Source organism: Grammomys surdaster, unplaced genomic scaffold, assembly GCF_004785775.1.
Source record: "Grammomys surdaster isolate TR1022 unplaced genomic scaffold, NIH_TR_1.0 194, whole genome shotgun sequence".
Lineage (NCBI taxonomy): Eukaryota > Metazoa > Chordata > Mammalia > Rodentia > Muridae > Grammomys > Grammomys surdaster.
This window is the reverse complement of record NW_021604639.1, coordinates 3231652-3244428: the sequence shown is the minus strand read 5'-3', so window position 1 is coordinate 3244428 and position 12777 is coordinate 3231652. Positions and strand designations below refer to the sequence as shown.

At 40.6% G+C, this 12777-nt stretch overlaps 1 protein-coding gene and 1 pseudogene across 1 annotated transcript in view; one reads left to right on the top strand and one right to left on the bottom strand.

Moving 5' to 3' along the window:
• B3galnt2 (beta-1,3-N-acetylgalactosaminyltransferase 2) overlaps positions 1-12777 on the top strand; it is a 34265-nt gene that overhangs the window by 18939 nt on the left and 2549 nt on the right. Inside the window, exons 7-11 of the mRNA XM_028769854.1 lie at positions 2507-2585; positions 3107-3290; positions 10235-10360; positions 10922-11081; positions 11541-11597. Of these exons, the coding sequence (XP_028625687.1) occupies positions 2507-2585; positions 3107-3290; positions 10235-10360; positions 10922-11081; positions 11541-11597 (606 nt within the window). The remainder of the gene's footprint in view (positions 1-2506; positions 2586-3106; positions 3291-10234; positions 10361-10921; positions 11082-11540; positions 11598-12777) is intronic.
• LOC114623137 lies at positions 3730-8740 on the bottom strand (annotated as a pseudogene).

Sequence of the window (12777 nt, the reverse complement as noted above, 5' to 3'; positions counted from 1 at the left end):
CCAGCTCCTTATCAAGCAAAAGCTGGAAGATTGTTTTAGCCCAGAGTTCAGGGCTGTCCTGCTGCCTTTAAAAAGGGAGCGAAAGAGACTGCTTGCTTTTGTTTAATTTTGAAGCAGCTCTAGAGTTTCTGAATCATATTTGTTGTTTAGCCAGATTTTCCTCAAGAAAATTTCTCAAATGTAACATGGCAAGGGTATAGACAGACTCGGTAATCAAGAGGCATGTTGTGGTGTTGTTACTGACAACTTTGCCGTCTCCCTTGGTAGTTAGTGTAACGAATAGAAAGACACTTGGCATTTAAATACAGAAGCTCAGTAATCTCTTGAATATTAGCCCCGCTAACATGAGATCATTCCTGGTTTTGAGTGTCATGTCATTTATTATTTATTCAGAAAGCATTTCTTGAACACCCACTGATAGGCAGGCACAGTTATTCCATCACAGGTCCGTAAGTCAGGGGCTTATAATATGCCTTAGAAGCTAAAGGCATATGATACCAAGCCTGATGCCCTAAATTCAGTGAGAACACCTATGTAAGTACATATGCACAAATAATGTAATTTTAAAATATTTAAAACAAAAGAAACTATTAATTAAATGGACCCACAAAGTCACATAAATATAGTCTTAGCCTTGAACAGTATTTTACCAATTATTTATTTAAGATAGAGGAATTTTATAGAATGAAATCCTATTTTTCTTTTATTATTTTCAGGACAGCTGCCTTTAGTTATCATGCCACCTTCTATTTGTGAAACTTAAAAAATATCTAGGATACACCAAAATTCCATAATATTTGAGTTTGTTATACTAAGGAAATAAGTTTCCTTTTGAGTCGAAGACTAAGTTCAAATATAAAGACTAATGATCTGCTCTGGAGGAAAGATAGTTGTGGAGGGTCAGAGACAGCTTAAACAGTCAGCTAACTGAAGAAGGAAGGGGGGCTTGGTGGAAACCCCTGAGCAGGAGATATTTTACCACGTCTCTTCTCTGCCAGTAAGGGATGATGTCAGGAATATTTAAAGCCAGGCTGTGACCTTTGGGAAAAGTTAATAAACAAGAGTCCTAGTTAGCGTTAACCGTCAGTTTGGTCCAGCCTAGAGTCATCTGAGAAAATCTGTGTCCTGTGGGCATGTCTGTAGGGACTGTCTTGATTGTTAATTGATAAAGTGGGCCATTGCACAGTAGGTGGCTCTGTTCTCTGGACAATCGGTCCTGGGCTGTATAAAGAAACCAGCTAAGCATGGACTGTGAGTGAGCTGTCCAGCAGGACTCCTCCCTGATGTCTGCTGTATTTCCTTAGCTGTGACTCAGTTTCCAGGGCAGAGAGAATGCTTCGTGGAGTAGTTAACGAGGCCTCCTCTAAGACATGCTTTAGTTCCTGCCATGACTGACTTCAGTGATGGGTGTGGCCTGGAAGTGTAAACAGTTTTCTCAGGAAAGTTGCTTTTAGTTAGAGTGCTTATCACAACAGCAGAAATCAGACCAGAACACAATGAGTATTAGGGTATCGTTACGTTCTAAACAAGCCAAAAGCAAATAGAATATACTGACAGTTTAAAAAGAAAGCATACTGCAGTTATGGAACTAGAGTTGAAATCCACAACATTCTACTACAAACTGTACATAAAATTAAATACATGTTACTCACAGTGACCTCAGAATACTCTGGTGGCCTTAAAATGGTGTGTCCATTCTGACAAAAGGAGTCTATATAGGAAATATTGTGAAAGTGCTGATGACTGCTTTTGACAGCCTCAGAAGGCAGCCACATTGAAACACAACATAGAGAAGGCAGGAGTCAGTGGGTGGGGGAACTTGTAAGGAGGTGACTGATGGAAGTGCCTCTGAGAGGCAGGACTGTTGGCACCAGTTATGTCCTAGGTCTTGAGCAGCAGTAAGAAGTTAGTCTCGACATGTTGGGATTTAAAGAAACTTTTCTCTGCATGACTCCTGAATTCTTTAGTGCACTAAGATCTTATCAAATTCATGAGAATTTTCAATAAATTTTTTTTTAATGTTTTTAAAGTGATAGGGTTAGATATACTTTAAATCCATGGCTGAAAGGGTGGCTTAGTGGTTCAGAGCACTGGAGTTTATCTTCACTATTTCTCTATTGCATGATAAGACCAAGGCATCTTATAAGTAGAAGTGTTTAATTTGGGGTTCACTGTTCCAAGTGGTTAGAGTTCAGGACCACTATGGTGTGGAGCCTGGCAGGCAAGCTTGGTGCTGAAATAGTAGTTAATAGTAGTTGATCCTCTTCTGACCTCCTATCTCACTGCACTGCATGCAGGTGGTGACCATACATGTATACAAAATAGCTATGTACATAAAGTAAAAATAAAGATATAAAGTAAAAGAATAAAAAAAATAAACCCTGGCATCAGTATCTGCTGTAGGGCAGGCACCTTGGAGCATCTGCTGGTTCTTCTGCTCTGCATTTGTAACACATTCTCTGTTAGTCAGGACATGCCTGAACATTTCTGTTTTCGTTCCTTTCAGTCTGGGGAAGGGGCCCTGCCTCATGAATTCATGGAAGGTGTGGAGGGAGTTGCAGGTGGCTTTATCTACACTGTTCAGGGTAAGTTGGCTAGTGCAAAAGCAAACTCAATGTAGTTAACTTTGTTTTATAATTTAACTGTGAAAGGTCATCTTGTCATGTTAAAAGTTCTTTATTGTGTTAGGTACAACAACATATGCCTGAAATGCTGATGCTTAAGAGCCTGTTGGAAGATAGATTATGATTTCAAAGCCATCCTAAGCTGTGTGGCAGTACTGTCTCCAAAACAAAGCCAAAAAAAGCTTACTTTTCAAACTAATGCATTCTGTTATGCAAGGAAAGCATAGTTGAACTCTTTCTGTGGGTTCTAGCTTTGTTGTTTACCAACATTAAGAAGCTGTTCTGCAGAGAAGTGTCCATGTAAGATGTCTAGTGTCACCTCACAAGTAGGCTCCCTGGGCTGTGACGCGGCCCCTCCTGTAGATCCTAATGACCGTGGGCTCCATTGGCTTTCCGGGGAAGGAATTTTGGGAACATTTGTAGGTTCTGGGTCCCAAGTGTGCAGTCGTGTTTTTCTTCAATAGTCAGCTTTTCCTTTTCAGAAGGTGATGCACTATTACGAAGTCTTTACTCTCGGCCCCAGAGACTTGCAGATCATTTACGGAATCTGCAAGAGGAAGATGCCTTACTGCAGAAGGAAAGCAGTGTCTATGATGACATCGTCTTCGTGGATGTTGTGGATACTTACCGGAATGTTCCTGCAAAATTATTGAACTTCTATAGATGGTAGGTTGTATGCATGTTGGATAGATTTACGAAACATCATCAAATCATTGAGATTTCAAAATTTAAAAGGCTCATCACCTGAGATTTGACCTGTTACATCCTGGATCTTTAAAAAAAAAAAATTCAAAGGTTTTTTTTTTAAATTTACAACAGATTTTTATTGATCAGCTAGAGTATGACTCATAGAAACCAACTGAAACCTCTTAACTGACTATGTTTGGGAATTCAGATTGAGGGTATGGAATAACTGATGCTATTGTGGGACAAGCTCTGTGGTGTGGACATATTTCCTCTCCTACAAAGTTTCCCATACTTGATTCAGAGAAAAAGAAGCAAACTGTGTGATTATAATTAAGCCAAAAGTGCCATGCAAATTCTCTAGGCTAGAAAGATTAAGTACACTGATAGATGCAACATTGTTTTGAACTAGTACACATCCTTAGATTACTTTTATGCCATATGCCAGAGGACCCTCAGTGGAAAATCCTAGGTAGAAGGACACTCTATGTTCCTTCCACTTCTTAGTGAACCTGAATACACAGAAGTCGCTGGTATTTTTATTTTTGCCTCTGTTCCATATTCTAGCGATATTAGTTTGCCTTCAGCCTGGCCATCCAGCAGGCGTAGGAGGCCTTTGATCTCTCCTTTTTCCCACACTACTCCACTCTGCCAGAAGGAATTTGAATCTTGTACTTCACTGAGGTAGCACTCGATTTCAGCCTTGTGAACAAGACTGTTAAGACCCTTCTTCTTCCCCAGGTAGAAGAACATGCTTGGCTGCCTGAACCTGCACATGTGCTTGTGCTGTCTCTTGAAGGATCAATTCAAGGATGAGACTATTAGTGTGGAATCTTGATCTAGCTCTTTGTTTTCTGGCCAGAATAGGAGGCGGGCCAGGAAACAAGGATGGGGATATAAATGAGTCCCACAATCTGCAGGACCTCCCTGAGCTTTGTTTTCAGTGTGTTAAATGGTACGATGTCCTTGGAACTGTGTTTTAGACGACTGAGAATAATGTTGGCCAAGATGAAATTTTGTGTGTCCTTTGTCAGAGCCTTTGACACTTGGTTATTTAGGGTAGGCTGTAATAAGAAGGTGTAATATTTCACTATATTTTTCATGTTGTTAGCTTCTTTGTGGTTTGGGTTAAGATATTCGAGGAGTCCTGAAAATGTATCTGCCTGCCATGCTTTTATGTGCTTCCTACAGTTCTCCTCTTGGAGTAACAGATCTTCTTTGCCCTGTAACAAGTTGGTATCCACACAGCGGAAAAGTTCTGCATATTGCTTGAAACAGTGGCTGACTTTCTTACTAAGAGTTCTTTCAATTCTTTTAGAGTGTTTCTTGGTTTCAGGAGACCCATATAATCCACAAAAAAAAAAAAAAATCAAAGCATCTTTTCAAATCTGACTGTAAATTCTGTAGGAAGGATGTAAAGTTGCTAAGAACAACACAATATTCAACCTTCGAGTCTGCAGGGATGGTCTCCTTTCCAGATAAAAACTGTACCATAGATTCTTTTGACATTTCATTTTCTTTATGGAAAACAGGTATGAGCTGAAGAAGCTGGATAGTGTCAAGACCTACTTCTGTTTCCCCAAAGAAGCTGTACTGTATGTGTCATATCTTCTTTGGGACTTCTGTGGTGACCAGACCTCAGTTTCATAGTCTTTACTATCAGCTTGTTCCTGAGACTCTTTGAAGGCTTTTGAAGCCTTTTCAAGCAACCTCAAGGAAGTGTGTTAGATCATCCACACTAATACTTCTACATGTGTTATTTTTACCCAACCACTGTCTGATCTCACTTTTGTAAACTTGACCTGCCGGTTCTCACGCAGAATCCCACCCAGAATCTGCAGAGTCTTGGGGTTCTAGGCACCTGCTCCATCGTGACCCAGGATACCCTTACGCAGTCCCACATAGGTTCAGGTTTCCCATCTTTAATGGTAAAAGTGATTCCCAGAAATACTTCACACTGTGATACTGAAATGGTAGCGTCTGTAACATAAGAGTTGAGAAATGCCAGGTAAGAAATGAGCTGGGCTTTCTTGCTTTTAGCATCCAGGTCCTTCAGTGTATTCTTCACTACATTTTTTATGTAAGTTGTATCAAAATTGGCTTTCAAGATCATGAAGGAATAAAAGTTTTCACAGTTCTTATACTCCTTTTCAATTTCCTGTAGTTTGGCCCGAAAGGCTCTTTTTTCTTTGGGAGAAAGTTGGTATTTTAGTGAAATGCTATCAGCTAATTTTGTACTTTCATCTGGATTCTGAGATCTCATGCAGTTCAGGATTATTACTAATGTTTTTTCTTATCTTAGACCTTTTTCTGCTACAAAGGAATTGATGGCATTCTGCAGAATATAGGTGTTCTGTTGTTCTTCGAAATCATCTTCAAGGAGAAGAATGGGAATATAATCCTGGTGGCAGGTTGTCTTGTAGCTGAACAGCTTGCTTATTTGTTCTCCAATCTCCACAAAATCAGTTGCTTTGTTTTTTAGGACAGCACACCGGAATGTCTGCTTTAAGTCCCAGAAAACATGCATAGCCAATGTAGAACCTCCACAGCCTGGGTGATGGTACAGGTTTGTGACTTTGGCAAATACTGGTTTAGGAGATTCTGCACACTGTTTTATTAAAGTTGTTAGCTCTTCAAAACTATCCCTTTTTACAAAAGCTAAAGAGTAGCTTTCAGAAGAAAAATAAAAGTTCCACCAGGATACTCTGCCTCCTCGATAAAAATATTCTTCTCTTGATTTCTTAAATTCTAGGAATTTAGATTTGTTGTGTAATTATTTTAAAAACGGCCGCTGGTCAAGCTGACTATCTATGCTGCAGCGTCTCTGACTAGCTCAGCGTCCATGTTTCTTGGCCGAAGGCCATGTGTGTGCCACAGCTAGAAATGGCCAGCCAGAAACACCAGCCCTGCCACCCATGAGACGCCAGCATGGGAGATGGCTCTGCCAATCTTCTACACTGTCTCCACAAGGCTGGGCAATGCCCAGACCATCCCACCAACCAACGGGCTCAGTAAGAAAATGAGACTCTAATGCTTAAAGATTATTCAAAGGCTTTATATGTTTGGCAATGCTCAATAACAATATGCCCAGCCGGGCGGTGGTGGCGCACGCCTTTAATCCCAGCACTTGGGAGGCAGAGGCAGGTGGATTTCTGAATTCAAGAGTTCGAGGCTAGCCTGATCTACAGAGTGAGTTCTAGGACAGCCAGGGCTACACAGAGAAACCCTGTCTATCGAAAAAGCAAAAAACAAACAAACAAACAAACAAAAACCAATATGCCCGTACAAGGAGAGTTGTTTCCCAATTAGCTAACCTAAATAAAAGTTGTTACCTGCGACTGTTTTCTATACCTGTGTGGCTCTCCATCACTCCTACATCTCTGCTCTCCCTAGCTCCTCCTCTTCCTTCTCCTCCTCCTCCTTTTCCTCTTCCTCCTTTTCCTCTCCTTACTCCTCCCACCTTAGCTCCTCCTACACAGATTTATCTTTCTCTATGTCTGTATCTCTACACTCACTTTCACAGAGGATTTCCAGTGCACTCATGATATCTTCATGCATTTTTTCCAGAATAACTGAGGTGGAGCCACAGGTGTACAAAAATCTCCTCAAACACTGAATCACTGATTTCAGTTTCAGAATGGTATTGTTGACCAGTTCTGTTTAAAGTAGAAATGCTGTGTTTTGCTAAGTCACCTTTGATTTCCAGTCTTACTTGTAGTAAATCACTCCACAGTTGGTAGATAGCTGAGTTTACACAGATGCACAACATATTGTCCATTCCATTGAAAACTTGATAGAAAGCACAGAAAGTCTCAAGAAATGGATCTTTTTGGTGTTCTACTAGAGAAAGTAAGAGAAACAACACCAGAACCTTCCCTCTTACTATTATATTTTCATCTGTGAGGAATGAAATGACCCAGAAGCTCTATCTCTCTGCCATAAATGTGGCTCTAGAGGTTGACAAGATAAGTCTACTTCGCCATTGCAGAAGATCCAGCTGGGCTGCTCATAAAGTTTCAGAGTAGAAATTTTCCTCATAATGACTGGGTAGGTGGAGGTTTGCAACTCTGCTTTCTCTGTAAGCTTTGAACACTCCCTTGATGTGATAGTAAGGATCAAAATCAAGCACAGCAAAACAATTTAATTTCCTTTATGAAATCTAAGTGCTCTACTTGAATTGTTGCACAGGTATTTGTTACAAGAATGTACCAATCATAGTAAGATTTATCAAGTGAGCCTTGGTTTCTGGTCAAACGTTTAGACAGTTTTAGTCCTTCACTCTTTTTCTTAGCTACCAAACTAAGTTGTTCTTCAGCTTCTTTTCTAGATGCTATCCATGTCTTTAAATCCTCTAGAAATTTTCTGGACTCTCTATCCTGTTCTTTGGGATTGCCCAGGATATTCCTAGAGCTAGCTCCTCCTCTCACAGTGAGGTATCTTTGCTTTGTTTCCATGGTGTATCTGTGCAAGTTTGCATCATAGTGTAAAAATACTTTTCTTGACATATTGAATGGTTGGGAATAACATCTCCCTCAATGACAAATCTATTAGATTGTGTGTTGTTCTGCTGAAGGACTTCTACAAACCATGGTTCCTGGATACATGCTCTGGCTTCTCTGATTTGACTATCTTCAAAATACTTTGTGATCATTACGTTGAAGTAGTTAATAAAGACATCTTTACTGGTAACTTATACACCAACAATTTCTCCATGTGGATTGTCCTTTACTCCAAAATGAATAGTGCCATTGGGGTGTGAATTCATACAAGCTGCTGCAAATCGGAAAGTCTCATTGCTAAATTTCATCTTTATATCCTCTTGTGTGGCTGTCTCTAGGTTTGTCAAGGCGTTGAATTCATGTACTGGGTCAATGAGATTGAGCGGCCCTGTCTCAGCAACTCGTAGAATAGAATGCTCTAGGTATGTTTGACATCGTGGAAAGAATTAAAAGGGTACGGCACGCAAGAAATCTGTTCTGGTTTGGCCTTATTACCTTCCATGTCTTTAGTCACTTTGTCACCTAACACATTTTGTTTCATAAGCCTTGGTTCTTGTTCTTCATACTGGCCTGTCTCTCTGAGGCCAAGATCACTGTTGGGTGAAATTGAGTTTTCTTCCTCATTTTTGGTCTTTTTTTGCTGTTCTTTCATAGAGAGCTTTTTATACTTAATTGTCTAGAATTTAGATTGTGACTTTCAGAGGAACTAATTAGTCTGTTATACATATGTTTTATCAGAAGTGCTGGACCCCATAGCAAGCCCATTTCTCTGAGATCTTCAGTTAGTTCTTGCAGGACCATCCCTGTTACCTCTTCATCAAGCAAGATTTGAGCATATTTCTCATCAGTGTTAAGGTCTTCAGTTACCCATTGTCTTACATGGTCTTTGGTCCAGTCTTTGATTGATTTAGGTTGAGTTTCTTGTCTATTCATCTCTAAGCTTCAAAGTTGTTCCCAACTTTGTGTGCGGGATACTCTTCTTCTGTTTTCCGTGGAGCTCCACCCAAGACAGTGTTTCTCAGCTGTTCCCCCATTTTCAGGTCCCTTGTTGCGGGCACCATCTGTAGCCGCCTGCGGCCATGAATCAACTGAGTTTACCTGAAAGGGGGGCTGGAAATGAAGAAAGGGACGGAGAGAGAGAGGAAATGAAGCCAAGACAAGGTTCTCTGAACAAGGCTGTTTTTAAAAATGTATTTTATAAGATATATTGTCAAACTCCGGCAGACCTCTAAGGACACAGCTACATCAGGCTCCTGTCAGCATGCAACTTGCTGACTTCCACATCAGCGTCTACCTTTGGTGATTGCACATGGGATAGATACCCAGGTGGAATGATCTCCAGACGGCCCTTCCTTCAGTTTCTGCCCCACACTTTGTCTCCATATTTGCTCCTTTGAGTATTTTGTTACTCCTTCTAAGAAGGACCAAAGCAACCACACTTGGTCTTCCTTCTTCTTGAGCTTCATGTGGTCTGTGAGTTGAATCTTGTCTATTTCAAGCTTCTAGGCTAAAATCCACTTATCAGTGAATGAATACCATGTGTGTTCTTTTGTGATTGGGCTACCTCACTCAGGATGATATTTTCTAGTTCCATCCATTTACCTAAGAATTTCTCGAATTCATTGTTTTTAATAGCTGAGTAATACTCCATTGTGTAAATGTACCACATTTTTTGTATCCATTCCTCTGTTTAAAGACATCTGGGTTCTTTCCAGCTTCTGGCTATTATAAATAAGGCTGCTATGGATATAGTGGAACATATGTCCTTGTTATATGTTGGAGCATCTTCTGGGTGTATGCCCAGGAGTGGTATAGCTGAATCCTCAGGTAATGCTATGTCCAGTTGAGAAATGAAGTTCTTACCCCTTACAGAGGGTTGGTTGTTTATAATAATTTAAATGCTGAAAATTGGTTCCAAAGACAAATATGTTTGCACCTTGTAAGTCATGTTTTAATCCATAATATATTCAGTTTTTTAAAAAATGTTCTGAGACTGTCACTCAGCATCTGGACTAGCCTAGAATTCACAGAGCTCTACCTGCATCTGCTTCCCACCACACCTGGCCCAATTCATAACACACCTTGTTCAGAGTTCTAAGTGAAAGCTTCAGGTCTGATACCTGTCCCATGATCTTGGGCTCTGTAAATAGGCACATGTGGGACAGGGTACATGTGACAGGTAGGTCTGGCAGCTGATGTGGAGAATGACTGGGAAGCCCTTGTTAGAATGGATATTCAACTTCAGTCAGGCTTTCTTCTCATTCTTCTGTTATCCCAGTTGATCAAGTGAGGACCAAGTACAGTCAGTGGCCACAGTGATAGTGTTCTGTGTGTAGGGTAAGACACTGAAGATGCACAGCTGTATGGGTGTAGTGTTGTGTCCTTCCAGAGCTGCAGAGACTTGCATATTTCATTTTCTGTCAACAGGACTGTGGAATCCACCAGCTTCGGTTTGCTGCTCAAGACAGATGATGACTGTTACATAGACTTAGAAGCTGTGTTTAATAGAATTGCTCAGAAGAATCTAGATGGGCCAAATTTTTGGTGGGGAAAGTAAGTGAAACATGGACTGCCAATACCTAAGTGTGATTAATTTAGAATGAAATATGGAAGTTATTTTTACACAAAAAATTTTAAGAAATTTATTGACTACTCTTCTGGATTAATATGTTATCGCTAGGAGGGATTTTTTTTTTTATTCTATTGAAAAAATATCAGGTTTATTAACCAAGAATCAAAGATGTGGTTTTTGTCTTAGAAGCACATGGTCTTCTGAAGCTGTTGTATCCTTTTTACTTTGTTTTTTGTTTTTGGTTAGAATCATGTATGACACATTTCCTCAGCTGTTGTCTTTGCTACTTAGAAACACTGCAGGATTGGTGATTCGGTGGGTTTGGTTTCATTTAAGTATGTCCTGAAACACAGGGTAGGCTTCCCTTAGCTTCCATTCAGAAACTGAGAGCTTATCTAATCTGTATTAACTCATTGGGTAAATAATTCCTTTCCTTAGGCTGCAAGAATTTTTCCCTGGTTATCTCTTTGGTAGTGATCAAAGTCATCTAGTAGAAGGCTGTGGCCAGCCATTACAAAGAAGCCACCTTTGTAACATTTCAGTTTCAGGTTGAATTGGGCAGTGGACAGAACCGGAAAATGGCAGGAGCTGGAATACCCCAGCCCAGCTTACCCTGCCTTTGCATGTGGGTCAGGGTATGTGATCTCCAAGGATATCGTTGACTGGCTGGCAGGCAACTCCGGAAGGTTAAAGACCTATCAGGTAACAAGATCACTAATCCAGTCATGTCCTGAGATGTCCCTGAAGCAGAGCCAGCTTACCATGGTTTTCCTTTCTCTGTAGCAGTTACTCCCTAAAGATCAGGGACATTAACCTGACACTTCTCAGAATCTAGCCACGATAACTATTCCAATATTTCATTTGAGCCTCCTCTCAGAGTTTTTAATCTTTGTTTGGAAATGTATTCTGTAGAGGAATGTAAACACTTCTTTTCATAAAGAAGAAGCTAAAGAAGTGCTTTCTTTCTCCTGGCTTGGTTATAGAGTCAGGGACCAAGTATGTCCAATGTGTTGATGTAAAGATATGTGAGGAAAGGGCTTGTTTGCTGTGTGCTTCCTGTCTCCCATCTCTAGCTCAAACTTACACATCTGGGTTGGCTAACTCTACATTATCACCTTTTGTAACAAAAACATTAAGAAGTTTGCATTTGCTCATGAGTAGGGTGAAGATGTCAGCATGGGCATTTGGATGGCAGCCATAGGACCTAAAAGACACCAGGTAAGCAGGTATGGGAGTGCTGGCCTCAGGGCTCTTGGAGGTATGCAAGTGAACATCCAACCCTTGGCATGGGAAAGAAAAGGCTTCTGGTATCCCAGCTGTGATTTTAAGTAGCAACACTCCACCTCATTATTCCTCATATTTGTCTATGTTTAAAACCAAAAAGAAATGCTATGAATTAAAGTTCCTTACCCTCAAAGAATAATTAGGTCTTTGTATTTGATCAGAAATTCCTTATAGTTTTATAATTTAGTCTGTTGACTTGAGTTTCTGGCACATGACAGTAAGAAGACCTCTCAACTCTTCTGACAGCAGACTTCACCTGGAGTTTTATTTTATAAGGACACAGTGGTGTGGTGGTGGGAGTGGAGGCAGGATGTGTGTGCAGAGACCAAAATGGAAGGTAGGAAGCCTGGGACTAGGAGAAACACGCCTTTTGCTTCATTTGTTGTATTGATTCCTGGATTCTTGCACCTTCCACTCTGGCTGTAGATGGTACAGAAAACAGGACATGCAGTGTTTGCCATTCAGAGGCACACGTCCACACTTAACCACTCAGTGGGGACAGGAATAAGCTCGAGTCCTGCTGCTACATGATATTTACAGCCTTCTCAGCAAATCAGAGCACTGTGACTTGTAGTTTCCATAGGCTATTTGCGGAGCTTTGTTGATATGTGAAGATCCTTTATTGTGACTCTTAAATAGTCATACAGAGGATATTTATTTTGTTCTGCCCTATGGGGGCACTGTCATTTCTAAATAATTCACATTGCCTTCTGGAGCTGAAGAGCCTCTTGGACAGAAGATTTTGTTCTCTTCCATGTACCCAAGGCAATAGTGCCCACTCTGCTGCCACTGGTGAGGCCCTCATTCTAGGCTGCTTTTGAGAGGGATCACCAGGTACCCTTGAGGCACAGGCTGTCCATTAGAAACAACATGGTTTAAAAAGATTTTTAGATCTTACCCAGGATTTTTGTTCTTAGATCCAATGTGTTTCTTCATATACATATCCTGTTATTCTGTTGAGCAGTATAGTACTTGGGACTTAGATCAGGCATATTGGACATGCCTGCTCTTCTTATAGCACAGTGACAGGAACTCAGCTTCAACCCTCACAGCATTTGATACTTAGATTTAAAAAGACATGGTGCATCCTATCAGAGCACTGCTGTCACTACTT